The sequence below is a fragment of the Hemiscyllium ocellatum genome, chromosome 42 (genome assembly GCF_020745735.1).
Source record: "Hemiscyllium ocellatum isolate sHemOce1 chromosome 42, sHemOce1.pat.X.cur, whole genome shotgun sequence".
Taxonomy (NCBI): Eukaryota; Metazoa; Chordata; class Chondrichthyes; order Orectolobiformes; family Hemiscylliidae; genus Hemiscyllium; species Hemiscyllium ocellatum.
The window spans coordinates 17,611,927-17,629,042 of NC_083442.1; the positions used below are offsets into that span (position 1 = coordinate 17,611,927).

Genomic DNA, 17,116 nt, shown 5'->3' on the forward strand with positions numbered 1-17,116 from the left:
TTTCCTGACCACTATTTCAGTTGCCTCAGCAGACATGGCCCATTGTTTGTAAACCTATGCTGGTGTCTGCTTCAACAAGAATGAGGGGTGGCCTTATTGAGGTGTACAAGATCATGAGGAGCATAGATAGGTTGAATGCAGGTATTTTGCTCAGGGATGGGAATTGAAAACTAGAGGGCATGGGTTTAAGGTGAGAGGGAAAAGATTTAGGAAAGACCTATAAGTTTCAAAACAATGCAACTAATTACAAGGATGTTGCCAGGGTTGGAGGATTTGAGCTGTCGGGACAGATTGAATAGGCTAGGGCTGTTTTCCCTGGAGTGTTGGAGGCTGAGCGGTGACCTTATAGAGGTTTATAAAATCATGAGGGGCATGGACAGGATAAATCGCCAAAGTCTTTTTCCTGGGGTAGTGGAGTCCAGAACTAGAGGGTATAGGCTTAGGGTGAAAGGGGAAAGATTTAAAAGAGACCTAAGGGGCAACTTTTTCATGCAGAGGATGATACGTGTGTGAAATGAGCTGCCAGAGGAAGTGGTGGAGGCTGGTACAATTGCAACATTTAAAAGGCATTTGGATGGGTATATGAATAGGAAGGGTTTGGAGGGATATAGACCAGGTGCTGGCAGGTGGAACTAAATTGGGTTGGGATATCTGGTCAGCATGGACAGGTTGGAGCGAAGGGTCCGTTTTCGTGCTGTAAATCTTCAGGACTATGACCTGAGGGGCAATATCTTCACGCAGAGGAGTGGTGCATATATGGACTGGACTGCCAGAGGAAGTGGTTGAGGCAGGTACAATAACAACATTTAAAAAAAACATTTGGATAGGCACATGGATGGGATGGGTTTAGAGGGATATGGAACAAACGCGGGCTATTAGAACACGCCGAATGGGCACCATGGTCAGCATGGACCAGTTTGGGCTGAAGGGTCTGTTTCCATGCTGTATTACTCTATGACTATAACTGTGTGGGAAACCCTTCCACGTGCAAATTACATTTTTTCAAACCTTTTAATGGTTGTGTTTGATTTGTGCCCTCAATCATCTCCCAAACCAACCAAAATCATTCTTACTGCTCTTATCTCAATTTTGAAGACATCAGTTAGGTCAACACAAACACAATTTCAGACATTTTCCATATCAAATTGTTCAGAGATGGTATTGCATAACTCTGGGGTTTGAGCACAGGTCTCCTGCCTCAGAGATAGGGCCACAATCACTGTGTCAAAAGCTTTCCTACATTTTGAATTCCACCGTCATCATCAACATTTATCTCCCAACCCCTACTGTCAAACAGATTATCTGCTCAGTCATGCCATGGCTGTTTGTGGGAACTTGCTGTGTCCAAGTTGTGTCCGGCTATGGAAATTTATCATGTTGTCAAAATAACTCCGAAAGCTAGTGTGCTTCCAATTATACCTGTTGGACTATAACCTGGTGTTGTGTGATTTTTAACTTTGTACACCCCAACACCGGCATCTCCAAATCAAAATTACACCTTTTTCAAAAGCACTTTGGCTGTGAAATGTTGCATAAACAATTTTCCATTTGTGCTGTCACATTCCCTTTAATAATCATAGAATTCCTACAGTGTGGGAGCAGGCTATTCAGCCCATACCAACCCTCCAAAGAGCATCCCACCCAGACCCATGGTTAAACCACCTAGCCTGCACATCCCTGGACAATTTAGCATGGCCAATCCACCTAAGCCAAATGTCTTCGGACTGTGGGAAGAGACCTGAGCACCTGGAGGAAACCTATGCAGACACAGGGAGAACGTGCAAACTCCACAGAGACAGTCGCCTAAGGCTGGAAACAAACCCGGGAACCTGGCGCTGGGAGGTGTTGACATTAACCACTCAGCCACCCCAATCTAGGCTTTCTGGCAAGGATAATTCCTTCTTTGCGGTGACTTACTAAAAACACTTTAAGAAATTCTATAACACTGACTCTCCACATTTTTCACGACACTTTCCCCAAATTCCTCAGACAAGTTCGACAAACAGCGGGCTATTACCTACCTTGCAGCCTTCACAGGTAATGACGCCATAATGGATTCCTGACGATTTATCTCCACAGATCTTGCATGGGATAATTTCAATTTGAGCTGGAACAGAATAAAACATGTTTGATCACAACCTTAGTTTTTATGTCCTTCAAACCATTTCCAAAGCAAATTTTTTCTCACCACAGAACGATCTAATATCCTGTTAAACATTGCCCATGTGAAAACGTCATTGTGAAACAGTATGGATAAATTGATGGCTTTCAAGATTTCTGACGTTGTCAAGCCAGACAGTAAGTTTTTGTTTAATGCAGAACACCCTGACCTACAGTGTTAGGTAACTACTCATTTTTAGTTAAGAAACAAAATCATGGGGTCAGATTGCTTAAGGACTTTTGGCGAATGCATGAGGGAGCAGAGTTGAGGATGAGCACCAATAGTGTGATAAATTCTAGCTCAACAAAACCACTTCTCTTTCAGAACGATAGAGTGGCCGAGATTTTGCATCAGCAGAGAAGTGGAGACAGCCACCGTTCACCATCACTGGAATGGAAGACAAATGGAGTCCATACTTAACTTGGACATGACGTTATGAATAAGTTTTAGAATCCCTACAGCGCAGGAAGAGGTCATTCATCTGCACCGACCTTCCAAAGAACACTCCACCTAGACTCACTCCATCCCTGTAACCCTACATTTAGCAAGTCCAATCACCTAACCTGCACATTTTTGGACTGTGGGAGGAAACCCAACACAGGGAAAACATGGAAACTTCACACAGACAGTGATCCAAGGCTGGAATCGAACCTGGGTCCCCAGTGCTATGAGGCAGCACTGTGCAACCCCTATTGAGTTGCTCTCCATAATTCTCAGCTTCTGTGAAGTGGACTCTGTCGATGTCCTCTTAGAGGCAAATCAATGGGAAGTCAATGCAATCACTAAGAGCTCTCATGCTTACACATTTTGTTTTCATGTAAACATCTTTGAAAACATTAAACTATTGTTGTGGTTCTGTTCGCCGAGCTGGGAATTTGTGTTGCAGACGTTTCGTCCCCTGTCTAGGTGACATCCTCAGTGCTTGGGAGCCTCCTGTGAAGTGCTTCTGTGATCTTTCCTCCAGCATTTATAGTGGTTTGTCTCTGCCGCTTCCGGTTGTCAGTTCCAGCTGTCCGCTGCAGTGGCCGGTATATTGGGTCCAGGTCGATGTGCTTATTGCTTGAATCTGTGGATGAGTGCCATGCCTCTAGGAATTCCCTGGCTGTTCTCTGTTTGGCTTGTCCTATAATAGTAGAGAAGACTACTGTACACTCATCCACAGATTCAATCAATAAGCACATTGACCTGGACATTCTCCCAAACTTTGAGCACTACAGATAATTTAGCATGGCCAATTCACCCAACCTGCACATCTTTGGGTTTGTGTACATGTCATAGTGTCTGATAGCACGGAGACAGGCCCTTTGGCCCTAACTGGTCCATACTGATCAAAATGCCCGTCCACACTAACCCCATTTCCCTGCACTTGATACATATCCTTCTAAACTTTTCCTATCCTTGTATTTGTCCAAATGCCTTTTAAATGTTGTTAATGTACCAGCCTCAACCACTTACACTGGCAGCTCATTCTATATGCATACCACCCTGTGTGTAAAAAAGTTGTCCCTCAGGTTCCCTTTTATTCTATTCCCTCTAACCTTAAACTGATGCCCTCTAGTCCTAACTTCCCCAACCCTGGGAAAAAGACTGAGTGCATTCACCCTATCCATGACTCTCGTGATCTTAATCACTTCCATAAGATTCTCCCTCAGTTTCCTACTCTCTAAAGAACAAAGTCCTAGTTTGTCCAGCCTCTCCCCATAACTCAGATCCTTGAGTCCCAGCAACATCCTTTAAATTTCTTCTGCATTCTTTCCAGTTTAATAACATCCTTCCTATAGCAAAATGATCAAAACTGAACACAATACTCCAAGTGCGGCCTCACCAACACCCTGTACAAATCCAACATAACTTTCCAACTTCTCTACTCAATGTCCTGACTGAAGATCAGTGTGCCAAAAATCTCTTTCACTGCCCTGTCTACCTGGGACTCCACTTTCAGAGAACCGTGCACCTGAACTCCAAGGTCCCTCCACTACACTCCTTTAGGCCCTGCCAATCAAGATGAAACTCTTACCTTGATTTGACTTTCCAAAATGCACTTATCTATTAAACTCCATTTGCCATTTCTCAGCCCACTTCCCAAATGATCAAGGTCCTGCTGCAATTTCCGTTCACCTTCCTCACTGCCCACATATCGCCTATTTTAGTATCATCTGCAAACTTATTAATCATGCCTTCTACATTCTCACCCAAAAAGTTGATACAGATAACAAACAGCGCTGGGCCCAGCACTGACCCCTGAGGCACTCCATTAGTCACAGACCTCCAAACCCAACAGCATCCTTCCATTATTCCCCTCTGCTTCCTACCAACAAGCCAATTGCGTATCCAATTTGCCAGCTCCCCCTGGATTCCACGCGATCTAATCTTCCAGAGCAGCCTACCCTGTGGAACCTTACCAAAGGCCTTACTGAAACTTATATAGACGATGTATCAATGATTAAATTCACTAAATATTGATCTGGATTTGAAACCCACAAATCAGGCAGACTCATACCCCGTAGGTAAATGAAAAATAAAGTGTAGTGATGTTGGGTTGGTAATCCTACCAGGCCCAGATAGCAAGTGGGTGCTGAAATCAGTTGCTCGCCAACGTTCTGAAATGGTGACGCTGCAAACTTTTGTACTTGCGAAAGACCCAGTTATCTGCAAGTTTTCACTGTCCACTGCAGTTTAAGGACATCAGACATGAGAAGGTGACAAAGGATGAGAGGCCATTTCATTGAAACATGCGAGATTCTAAGGGGACTTGACAGGGTATACACAGAGAAGCTGCTTCCCCTTGTGTGGGACAGTTGAAGCCAGAGGGTACAATCTGAGAGTAAGGCAGAAGTGAGGAGGTTGTTAATCTGCGGAAACCTTTACCACAGAGGGCTGTCAAGGCTGGGTCATTAGGCACATTCAATGAGACAGACAGATTTTTAACCAACAAAGGGAATCAAGGGTTGTGGCAAAAGGTGGGAAAGTGGCGTTGAAGATGATCAGATCCACCATGATCTCATTGATGGCACAGGACACTCAGGGGCTGAATGGTCTACTCCAGCTCCTAAATCCTAGGGTCCTCAGCAGTTTCAGAGTGCCCCTTGATGACTGCAACAGACGAGGCATCACAAGGGCAAAGGAAAGGCCTCCTAGCACGGCCATCGCTAACAGTACCCGGCCAGCGATCTGAAAAAGGTTAATGTGAACTCTGTTCCTCTCTGCACAAACTCAAGCAATTTCTATTTATACTCGAGGCTTCCAGCATCTACAGTGTTTTGTTGTTACTCGGGTGGAAAAGTGTGGCGCTGGAAAAACACAACAGGTCAGGCAGCAGCCCAGGAGCAGGAGAATTGACATCTCAGGCATGAGCCGCACCGACCCTCATTCCACCTACTCCCCCACCTCCCCATATTCCTGATGAAGGGCTTATGCCCAAAGTGTCGACTTTCCTGCTCCTCGGATACTGCCTGACCGGCTGTGCTTTTCAGGATGCCACACGTTTCGACCCTGATCTGCAATCCTCATGTTCACTCATTTTGCTGTCACTTCTCAGCAGATTTCGCTGGGGAAAGTGACAGTGCCTCTTTCATATAACTTTGACTTTCAATAAAGACTGACTCTGAGATCAACCGGCTTTTGTAGCCTACTCCCTGTGTGTGACTATTACCCCTTGCTGGATGGCATTCTGCCTAGGGAACGGAGACGACCTTTGACCTTCTAGTTGGCCTCCTTCCTGCTGAATGGTCACTAATTGACCATCTGACACGTGACTGGCCAAACAGGCAGCCAACCTGGGGGCAAACTGACACTTGGTTTTTGTTCCATAGGCCTCACTCTGCCAAGAAACATGAAATCCACTCTGTTATTTTTGGGTATTATATTTTAGATTACTGGTTTGCTGTCTGTGGTAATATTTCACTGCCAGGTTGTTTGAATGACATCACTGTTGTTCGATGCATGGAGATCCCCCTAAGTTGCTGTTAGATTCAAACTGCAATGGGAAATGGTGAGTTTATGTTGCTGAGACTGAGAGATCCTTGTGATCTTTCCCAATGACCCTGGCTTCACCACGACCTGGAAAATCCAGTCAATGAGTACTGTGCACTTAGGTGTCCAAGCATACATAGGGTCTGCTCTCTCAGCACTGTCCAGGGTCATTTACACGTGTGCGCATCCCGTGACACTGCACATTAGGGTTGGGAACTCCTTTGGACACATGACCAGAAGCACAACCAATCAGCGTGCAGTTCGAAATCACTTAGCTTAAAGATCTGGAAATCTGGGGTAATGGACTGTGCAGGTAACTACAACATACCTGACTCTCATGCACGTACTTCTATTTACTAAACCTTCCTTCCAAACATATTTCTTCCTGTGAAAGCAGGTCACACTCACAATCCCATTACAAACAGACCGTACCTACACCCCCATCACAAATAGAGAACACCCACATCCCCATTACAAACAGATTGCACCCATCTCTCCATTACAAACAGACTGCACCCACATCCCCATTACAAACAGACTGCACCCACATCCCCATTACAAACAGACTGCACCCACATCCCCATTACAGACCACACCCACATCCCCATTACAAACAGACCGCACCCACAACCCCATTACAAACAGACCGCACCCACATCCCCATTACAAACAGACCACACCCACATCCCCATTACAAACAGACCACACCCACATCCCCATTACAAACAGACCACACCCACATCCCCATTACAAACAGACCATACTCTGTGCAGTGACTGTAACAAGGTCAGCCAGGTGGACCTCATAGAATATGGGTTCCCTGATTGGACCAGATTAACAGCCCCAATCAGAGAGCCCTGGCTGACAGATCTAAACAGGAGGGTCAGAGTCAAGAATTCTTCTCGTGTGAATGAAGAATGACTTAGTGATGGGATACCGGCCCCTGTGGAGTCATTTCAGCAGACAATGGAAACAATTTTACAAGGTCTCCCCCCTCGGTCACCATTTACTGACGTGAAAAAACAAACAAAAAATAAACATGAGGGTCAGGGGTTCTGACCCTCTGGGCGCTGACTCTGATGAGGCTGTGCTAGAGTCAAGGACTCTCCATGTGTACATAAAGGGTGACTTGGTAATGGGACACTGACTTCAGCACTTGGAATCATGCTTGTTACTTTGTCACAAAGTGTGGCGCTGGAAAAGCTCAGCTGGTCAGGCAGCATCTGAGGACCAGGAGAGTCGACGTTTCGGGCATAAGCCCTTTGTCTGAAACGATGAAGAGCCTGTGCTCGAAACATTTTGACTCTGACCTCCAGCATCTGCAGTCCTCACGTTCTCTGGGTTGTCACCAGATTCCCCTGACATATCAGCTGTCTATCTACTCACCTCTCAGTGACCAGCTCTGAGACACTTTTACTGCAGGAACACTCCATAATATTCACTTGGCTAACTCATGGGATGATTTATCGAAATTAGCTTCACTGGTCAGAACTTTATTCATTACAGTCTGGAAGAATGTGGGAGGGGGGGGTGATCTTATTGAAACATACAAGATTCCGAGGGAACTTGACAGGGTCGATGTTGAGAAGTTATTTCCACTAATAGGGGAAATCTTGAACAAGGGTATACGGTTACAGAATAAGGGGTGAAAAATGTGTTGCTGGAAAAGCACAGCAGGTCAGGCAGCATCAAAGGAGCACGAGAATCAACGTTTCAGGCATAAGCCCTTCTTCAGGGCTTATGCCCGAACCGTCGATTTTCCTGCTCCTTTGATGCTGCCTGACCTGCTGCGCTTTTCCAGCAACACATTTTTCAGCTCTGATCTCCAGCATCTGCAGTCCTCACTTTCTCCTACAGAGTAAGGGGATACATATTTAAAACAAAGAGGTGTCTGATACATTCAAAACATCTCTCATTGTACACAGCACGAACACACTATTTGGGGTGTGGTTGTCAGTCCCATGGTGAGATCCCTCTTAGGGAGGTTAAACTGGAACCAGTCACTGCCTTGAATGTATAACCATCGCTAACATTCTGCAGCAAGACATTGATGACGCTCCCTGGAACTGGCAAAGGAGTCTGATCCGCTCCTCAGGTCAAAGAAATGCTCAGTTTGCATTTTCTCTCCCTCTACTATTTCCTCGCTCAAATCTCCTTACCCTCCCTCCTCGAGCTCTCTTCTTTCCCTCCCTTCCTCGACTCATTCTTTATCCCCTTCACCGCCAAGACTTGTCACCTCAACCCCTCACCACTTCCTCCTCCTTGTTTCCCCAATCATTTTCTGGCCTTCTCTCCTTTTCTTCTCCGCACCTCCCCCTCAAAGGACCCTCTGCTCTCAGTCCAGTCTGGTGGTCTCTCGGTGGCCCGGCATGGCACTCTCTCGATCCGACATGGCCTCAGCATGGACACCTGGCGTCAAGATGATTCCAGAACAGTCTCCCAACCTCGATAGTCTCAAGGCGCAGCCTGGAGTCAGGGCTGGTGCGGCCTGGAGTCAGGGCCCGGTGTGGCTTGGAGTCAGGGCCCGGCGCAGCCTTGAATCAGGGCTGGTGCGGCCTGGAGTCAGGGCCCGGTGTGGCCTGGGGTCAGGGCCCGGTACAGAATGGAGTCAGGGCTCTGTGCGGCCTGGAGTCAGGACCTGGTGTGGCCTGGAATCAGGGCCTGGTGCTGCCTGGAGTCAGGGCCCGGTGTGGCCTGGGGTCAGGGCCCGGTGCGGCCTGGGGTCAGGGCCCGGTGCGGCCTGGGGTCAGGGCCCGGTGCGGCCTGGGGTCAGGGCCCGGTGCGGCCTGGGGTCAGGGCCCGGTGCGGAATGAAACCAGGGCTGCTGTTGCCTGGAGGTGAGGTGCCATTGTGAACTGGGCTGGAAGGGCTGTTATTCTGAACTTTTTAGTTCTTTATTTTTCTAATTCTTTTCTCCCTAAGAATGTAGATGTAAGAGTCTGTACCCAGTCATCGTGAGTGGCGATTCCTCATGTGAGGACATGAGGCAATGAAGCTAATCCTAAATTCTAACTCCACACAGACAAGAACGTACGAGTTAGAAGTTACATTTCAGTCGCTCGAATCTGCAGTGGATTAGCTCTTGGTCAATTTGATTGTGGTCTCTACTCCATTTTCCTGCCTCACCCCCACCATGCACAAATCCTCTGTCGACTTAATCAGTCCTCAACCTTGAACGACCCAGCCACTGCGGGGGCTGAGGAAAAGAATTCCACAGACTAACAATCCTCCAACAGAAAAATATTCCTAAGTCCTAAGTGGGAGATCCCTAGGTTTTGAAACTTTGACCCTTCAGTCTGGATGACCACAAGAGGAAACATTCTCCTGGCATCACCCAGTCAATGCCTGCAGGGCAGTTCCTGTTAAGATCCAGCCAGCTTTGTTTTCTTCTGCAGTTACAAGGAGACAGCAAGAGGTGGCAGTGTAGCTCTGAAAATGGTTATTGAGGCTCCCATAGGGCAGCTGCCAAGCCCAGCTGGAAAATGGCATTCGGTTAAGCAGTAGCTTACCTGCAATTTGCATTTGCAAAGTTGCAAATCTGACAGCATGCTAAAATCGCGAGGTTTCATTTCGTAATATTTCAGCTCAAACACCTGAGTTGAGCCCAGTGTCACAGATGTCACCCGAGAAGCTGCTGGGAACCAGGTTTAAGAAAACCACACTGAATACATTCCCAAGTCCCACGTGGCGACATGACAACTCAAGGTGTGTTTGACCGGCTGCAGGTAACTCAGTGGTAATTACGGTGTCATTGAGTCATGCAGCACGGAAACAGGCCCTTCGGCCCAACTCATCCATGCTGACCAAGTTTCTCAGACTACACTAGTCCCATTTGCCTGCCTTTGGTCCATCTCCCTCCAAAAGTGGCCTCACCAATGTTCTGTACAACTGCAACGTGGCATTCCAATTCCTTTACTCAATGAAGGCAAGTGTGCTGAATGCCTTCTTTACCACCCTGTCTGCCTGTGGTGCACATTTCAATCAACTATGTGCCTGAACGTCTGGGTCTCTACATTCTATATTAGTTTCCAGGGCCCCACCATTTATTGTATAAATCCTGTCTTTATTCGTCTTACCAAAATGCAACACCTCGCATTTATTTAAATTAAATTCCATCTGCCACACTTCAGCCCCTTGGCCCAAATGATCAAGATCCCATTGTGGTCTTAAACAACCTTCCTCACTGACGACTACACCACCAATTTTGGTGTCATCTGCAAACTTACTAGCCCGGTTTCCTATATTCTCATCCAAATCATTTGTATAAATGACAAACGACTGTGGACCCTAATGGATCCCAGCTTGTAAAGGTCTCTTTTCAAATCAGCTTGTTCAGAGATGTTATGAACCACCTATGGAGCAGGTGTGACTGGAATCTAGCCCTCCTAGTCCAGAGGTAGGGTAGCTATCATGGAGGTGAGTCACTGCTATTGCTGCCATGCCCTCTAATCAGCGATGAAACCGGCCATTCTCCTGTTCCTCGGATGCTGCCTGACCTGCTGTGCTTTTCCAGCACCACACTCTCACCTCTAACCAGGTCCATTACCAACAGCGTAACTGACCAGTGTGACACCTCAGATTATAGAGTTGCAGTTTCTCTTTCCCAGTTGGCTGACTGTGTATTTCCAGAGCTGAGGAATGTGATGACAGTCCTCAATTTGACTAGCAGGAAGGCGAGATTGAAGCCTCACCCTCCCTAGAGACGAAATGGACAAGCACAGAAATGATTTGACCAAAACTACTCAAGTAGGAAAGTATCGGTTCCAAAACTGCAGCAGCTGCCCCTTGTTGATCCTAGTTAATACTGTCACTCCCTGAAGCTTTTAAAGTTCCTATCGAAAAGTCTGCCTTGAATTTTCATTGCCACTCGCTGCTCTCTGATCCTTTCTATTACTGCAAAGAGGGGAAAAAAAAACAGCTTGCATTACAGATGGAAAGTGTCTGTGTCTCTGCCTCAGTTGTCAGGTACAATTGTCAGTTTGGAAGAGTGTGGTGCTGGAAAAGCACAACCGGTCAGGCAGCATCCGAGGAGCAGGAGAATCGACGTTTCAGGCATAAGCCCTTTATTTGCACTTTCTCACTTTTTTTTGGTTGAACCTGAGAAATACAAATGATTCCATCCCCAGCACAGAGTCAGTGCACTTGTCACAAGTAGTCCCTAACCTATGTCTAACCTGAGAGCTGCTCTACATTCTATTCCATGTAATATTGGCACATTCCAGCCTGCTAGTGGGGGGCCACAATATCAAACTAACAGGAAATCAAATCAGTGATGCTTCCTCGTGTTTGAGTTAAAGTTTGAGTTCAAGTCACACTTAAGTGTGTGATACTGGCTGATATTCCAACCCATGATTGAGAGAGCGATCGGAGGAGGGAGTGCTACAATGTCATGGGGCATATAATATCTGAGGGGCAGTATGGATCTACACTGTTGGAGGGGCAGTGCAGAGTGCTGTACTGTCAGAGTGGCAGTACAGATGGAGTATTATACCGTCACAGACTCTACACAGGGAGTGCTGCACTGTCATAGGGGCAGTCTGGAAGGACTGTTGCACTATTAGAATGGTAATACCTTATTTTACTCTTTTACAGCATATGAGCATCACTGGCAAGTGGTGTTGTCCCCATGTATGTACTGCCCTTCCCCTTCTCGATGGTAGAGGTCATGGGGTTTGGATGGGCATTTACTGCCCATCCTATCGAGGAGGTGGTTGTGAGATGCCTTACTGAGTGGTACACATGCAACCTCAATGCTGATTAAAAAGGGAGTTCTCAGTTTATGACAGAGTGACAACGAAGGAAGAGTGAAATATTTTCAAGCCAGGATGAGTCTGAGGAGAACTTGCAGATACTTGCATTCCCACATGCCTGCTGTCCTTGCTGGTCTCTATGGTAGAGGCTGTAGTGTTGGTGATATTGGATGCTAATCAAATTTACTGTCTTGTCCCAGATGCTGTCAAGCTTCTCGAATGTTGTTGGAGCTGCACCCATCCAGACATGTAGGGAGTATCCCATCACACTCCTGACTTGTGCCTTGTAGATGGTGGAGAGACTCTGGGGCATCAGGAAGTGAGTTACATTCCCTAACATTCCTAGCCTCTGATCTGCTCTTGTAGCCACTGTGTTTATAAGGGCTGATTCTGTTCGTTTCTAGTCACTGACAACTTCCAAGGTGCGGATCATTGGATAAGATCACTGAATGTCAAGGGGAGATGGTTAGACTCTCTCCTGTTGGACGAACCCATTATCCGACACTTGTGTGGTGCGAATGTTGCTTGCCACTGATCAACCTGAGCTGGCTGTCGTCTGGGTCTTGCTGCAACGAGACTTGAGCCGCTTTGAGGAGTCATTAATAACACTCAACATGGTGCACTCATCGACAAGTCCTTTAAACTGATTTGTTCATGGGATGTGTGGCCATCACTGGCTAGGTGAGCATTTGTGACCCACCCCAATGAGCTGCCAGAGGAAGTGGTGGAGGCTGGTACATTTGCAACATTTGAAAGGCATTTGGATGGGTATATGAATAGGAAGGGTTTGGAGGGATATGGGCCGGGTGCTGGCAGGTGGGACAAGATTGGGTTGGGATATCTGGTCGGCATTGACGGATTGGACCGAAGGGTCTGTTTCTGTGCTGTACATCTCGATGACTCTATTCTGACCTGAGGAGGTTGAGGCTGAGCTGGCTTGTTGAGCGGTTGCAATACTTGGGGATGTCAGCACGCCCACAATGCTCTGAGAGAGTTCCGTGATTTGGACCAATGACAGCACTGGGAAGATAACATCGTTTCAAGACCACGTGACTTGGAAGGAACTTGCAGGTTGGGTTGTCTCCATGTATCGACTGCCCTTCTCGATGGTAGAGGTCATGGGGTTTGGACAGTGCTGTTTCAAGGAGTCTTGGTGAATTATTGCCGTGTATCTTGTCCGTGGAGCAATCAAAACAAGGTCAGCCAGGTGCACCTCGCAGAATATGAGTTCCCTGATTGGGGGCTGTTAATCTGGACTAATGAGAGAGCCTTGGCTGACATACGGAGTCGAGAGTGTGGTACTGGAAAAGCACAGCATCCTCAGATGCTGCCTGACCGGCTGTGCTTTTCCAGCACCACACTCGACTCTGATCTCCAGCATCTGCAGTCCTCACCTTCTCTTATAAGTGACAGGAGTGTCAGGGGAGGTTCTGCTCACTCTGGGGGAGCTGGATCAGTGGCAAAGATTCTCCACAAGTCAATAAAGGGGGAGTTATGAGTTATTTCAGTGGAGTTATCTTCGTACGCACTGCTGAGCATCAGTGGTGGAGGAAGCGAATCGTGTTGGATGGGGTACAAATCAGGTGGGATGTTTTTCTGTAGATGGTGTCAAGCTCCTTGAGATGCACTCATCCCTTGTATTTCACTGGATTCTGATTTGAGCTTTGTGGATGGCGGACAGGCTTTAGGGAGTCAGGAGTGGAGTTAGATTAGATTAGATTAGATTCGATTACTTACAGTGTGGAAACAGGCCCTTCGGCCCAACGAGTCCACACCGACCCGCCAAAACGCAACCTACCCATTCCCCTACATCTACCCCTTCACCTAACACTACGGGCAATTTAGCATGGCCAAGTCACCTGCACAACTTTGGATTGTGGGAGGAAACTGGAGCACCCGGAGGAAACCCACGCAGACACAGGGAGAATGTGCAAACTCCATACAGTCAGTCGCCTGAGTCGGGGATTGAACCCGGGTCTCTGGCGCTGTGAGGCTCTGACCTGCTCCTGCAGCCATCGTGTTATATGGCTGGTTCAGTTCAGTTTCTGGCCACTGGTAACCCCTAGGATGCTGATGATGGGAGACTCGGGTGAAAGGGGTGGTGGTTAGATTCCATTGTTTAGAATATGGTCATTACCTGGCACCACGTGGTTTGAAAGTTACTTGCTGTATCAGGCCAAACCTAGACATTGTCCAGGTCAAATGGGACAGGTGTATTTCAGTGTCTGAGGAGTCGTGAATGGTGCTAAACACTGTGCAATCATCGGTGCACAACCCTATATCTGACCTTATGATGAAGCAGCTGAAGGCAGTTGGGCTTAGGACCCTACCCTGAGGAACTCCTGCAGAGAGATAGGACGCCAACCAGCAGAGAGTTTACCCGGATTCCCCATTGACTCCAGTTTTGCTCAGGCTCCTGGATGCCACACTCTCCTCTCTCCCCTGGAATTCAGCTGAGTGGCCCTGGCAGAACCCAAACTGCACGACACCGAGCAGTTTACTGCTGAGCAGGTGTCACTTGGTAACACTGGTGGCCTATTCCATTTCATTGCTGATGAATGAGTGTAGACTGAATGGGCAGTAAATCGGGTCTGTCCTAAAAACAGATATGGCTGGAGAAACTCAGCAGGCCTGGCAGAATCAATGGGAAGAAAGCAGAGCTAATGTTTCAAATCCAGTGACTGTTCATCCCAGATTGAACCACAGGAGGAAACACCCTCTTACATTATCAATCGCATCTTATTCACCTCAACTACATCTCCTCTCATTCATTCAAACACCAGAGAGTACAGGCTTAAGCTGCTCAATCTCTCTTCAAAAAACAAACTCCTCAACCTCTGGAATTAATTCAGTGAACCTTTTTGGAACTGTCTCCAATACAACTGCATTCCTTTTCAAGTAAAGGGACCCAAAAAAATGTACAGACGCCACGGATGCAATCTCACTAATACCTCACGATTTGGAGATGCCGGTGTTGGACTGGGGTGTACAAAAGTGAAAAATCACACAACACCAGGTTATAGTCCAACAGGTTTAATTGGAAGCACTAGCTTTCGGAGCGACGCTCCTTCATCAGGTGGTAGTGGGTCACAAACAAATGATGAAGGAGTGTCGCTCCGAAAGCTAGTGCTTCCAATTAAACCTGCTGGACTATAACCTGGTGTTGTGTGATTTTTTAAACTCACTAATACCTGGTACAATTGCAGTGACACTTTCATACTCTGTTCCTTTTGCAATAAATGCTGAAATTGCACTTGCTTTCTTCAGTGTCTTGCTCATTACTTTTCCCTCAATCAACATCATTAAAAACAGATTAACTGATGATTATGTTTGTGCCACCTTGCTGTGTACTAATTGCTTACAGCCCAACTGTGATCACTCTTCCAAAAAGTCTCTCTTTCGTTGCGGTTCACTTCGGGAGATCTTGAGATTCTGCAAAATGCTGTGTCAGTGAAAGCGATTTCTCATTTTTGTTTTCCACGACTGAAATATCATGACTTTCAATAAAGAGCCCAACTGTCAACTCAGATCAATCACCATCTATCATTTGAATCAAAATATTCAGTAAGCATGCGTCATTTGGTGGGAATTGAACTGACAGTGTGTGTACGAAATATAATCAGGACACTCTCTCGTGTTCCTGTTGATGCAGCTCAGGTTTAGCAGGTTGGAGAGAATTTGCCAACTTGCATCACAACCATTGAGCCCACTGTAACCTCTATTCCTTCTCCATAATGTTTCCCTTCCAGCAGCACAGCAATAACGTCACTGGATTGGCGATCCAGAGAGACATGATAATGTTTCAGGGGTGCAGGTCACCGCTGATTGAACGTCACGTCAATAAATGCTCCTGGAGTATAACACTAATTTCAGTGACATTGAAAGCTTCGATTGCTGGCCGTTTATTAATGTCCCATAGGGAAAGAAAATTGGCCATACTTATTGATCTGATTCACAGCCATGTGGGTAACTTTGCATCATTTCAGAAGACAATGAAAAGTTCAAGGGAAGGGCAGGAAAGATTGGTTTTGCCAATGATGCCCACATCCATTAAAAAAAAATTAAAAATAAATTATCTATTGAATTCCCTCTTAGAAGATCATGCTCAACCTGCTTCCATCTTTCATAGAATCCTTAAAGTGTGGAAGCAGGTCATTTGGCCCATTGAGTCTGTACTGACCCTCTGAAGGGAACCCCCACCCACACCTTTTCCCTATATTTCCCATGGTTAATCCACCTAGCCTACACATCACTGGACACTCTGGATAATTTAGCATGGCCAGTCCATCTAATCCTGCACATCTTTGGACTATGGGAGGAACCTGGAGCATTTGGAGGAAACGCAAGCAGACTCGGGGGGTGAAAGTACAAACCCCACACAGTCACCCGAGGGTGGAATCGAACCTAGGTATCTGGTACTATTGGGCATTAGTGCTAATCACTGAGCCAGCATGCCATCGCCACTTACATGCTATCTTAAGAAATGACTGTGTAAAACCAGTTCTCATAACCCACACTCTGATTCTTTAGCTCATGACCTTTAACCTGCATCATCTGATTTATCCCATTGGCAGGAATGACTCTGTTAAAATCTTTCATAACCTCAAAAGCAGGAATTGCTGGAGAAACTCTGGCCATGGCTGCGGAGAAAGCAACAGAGCTAACATTTCGAGTCCAGTGACCCTTCTATGGAATATGTTGGTTGTTCAACTTGACGTTGGCTCAGTTTTAACATTGCAATCTTGTGCAGTTTGCAGTTGTACTTCAAAAGACAGATTATTCTTCGAGGGTTCTGCCCCTGATGGAGAATACATAAATGCTCCCAAAGGTCTCCTTTTTTAAGTGGATGTTTCATAATAAGCTGCAAAGAGAACCTTTACTGTTTTCTTTCAGTTTTGAAATCAAACAAGTCAAAAGGGAATAAAATATAGTCAGACAAGCCTCTGAATTATTGAGTGAACGTTAAGTGGCTATCAAGAACACATCACACCATAACTCGTTGTAAAATCCTGGTCAATAATCAAAACCTCAAATTCATTTTTATATGCTTGGGTTACGAAACTGAGTAACTCTGCATTTCCACTGCTTGATCAAAAGTGCCTTCTATTTAGAGGAGTAAGCTGATGCAAAGAGTTATCAAAATGTAAAGAGTGTTTCGATAGCATGAACACCTGCCCCTCCAATTCTCCCGCCTCCCTGTCTTCGGAGGCATATACTAGCCCATCTCCTTTGG

General features: G+C 46.4%; 1 protein-coding gene across 1 annotated transcript in view; it reads right to left on the reverse strand.

Moving 5' to 3' along the window:
* The window catches only part of LOC132834860 (nuclear receptor ROR-alpha A), a 194,545-nt gene that overhangs the window by 80,595 nt on the left and 96,834 nt on the right, over positions 1-17,116 (reverse strand). Inside the window, exon 2 of the mRNA XM_060853956.1 lies at positions 2,022-2,107. Coding sequence (XP_060709939.1) covers positions 2,022-2,107 — 86 coding nt within the window. The remainder of the gene's footprint in view (positions 1-2,021; positions 2,108-17,116) is intronic.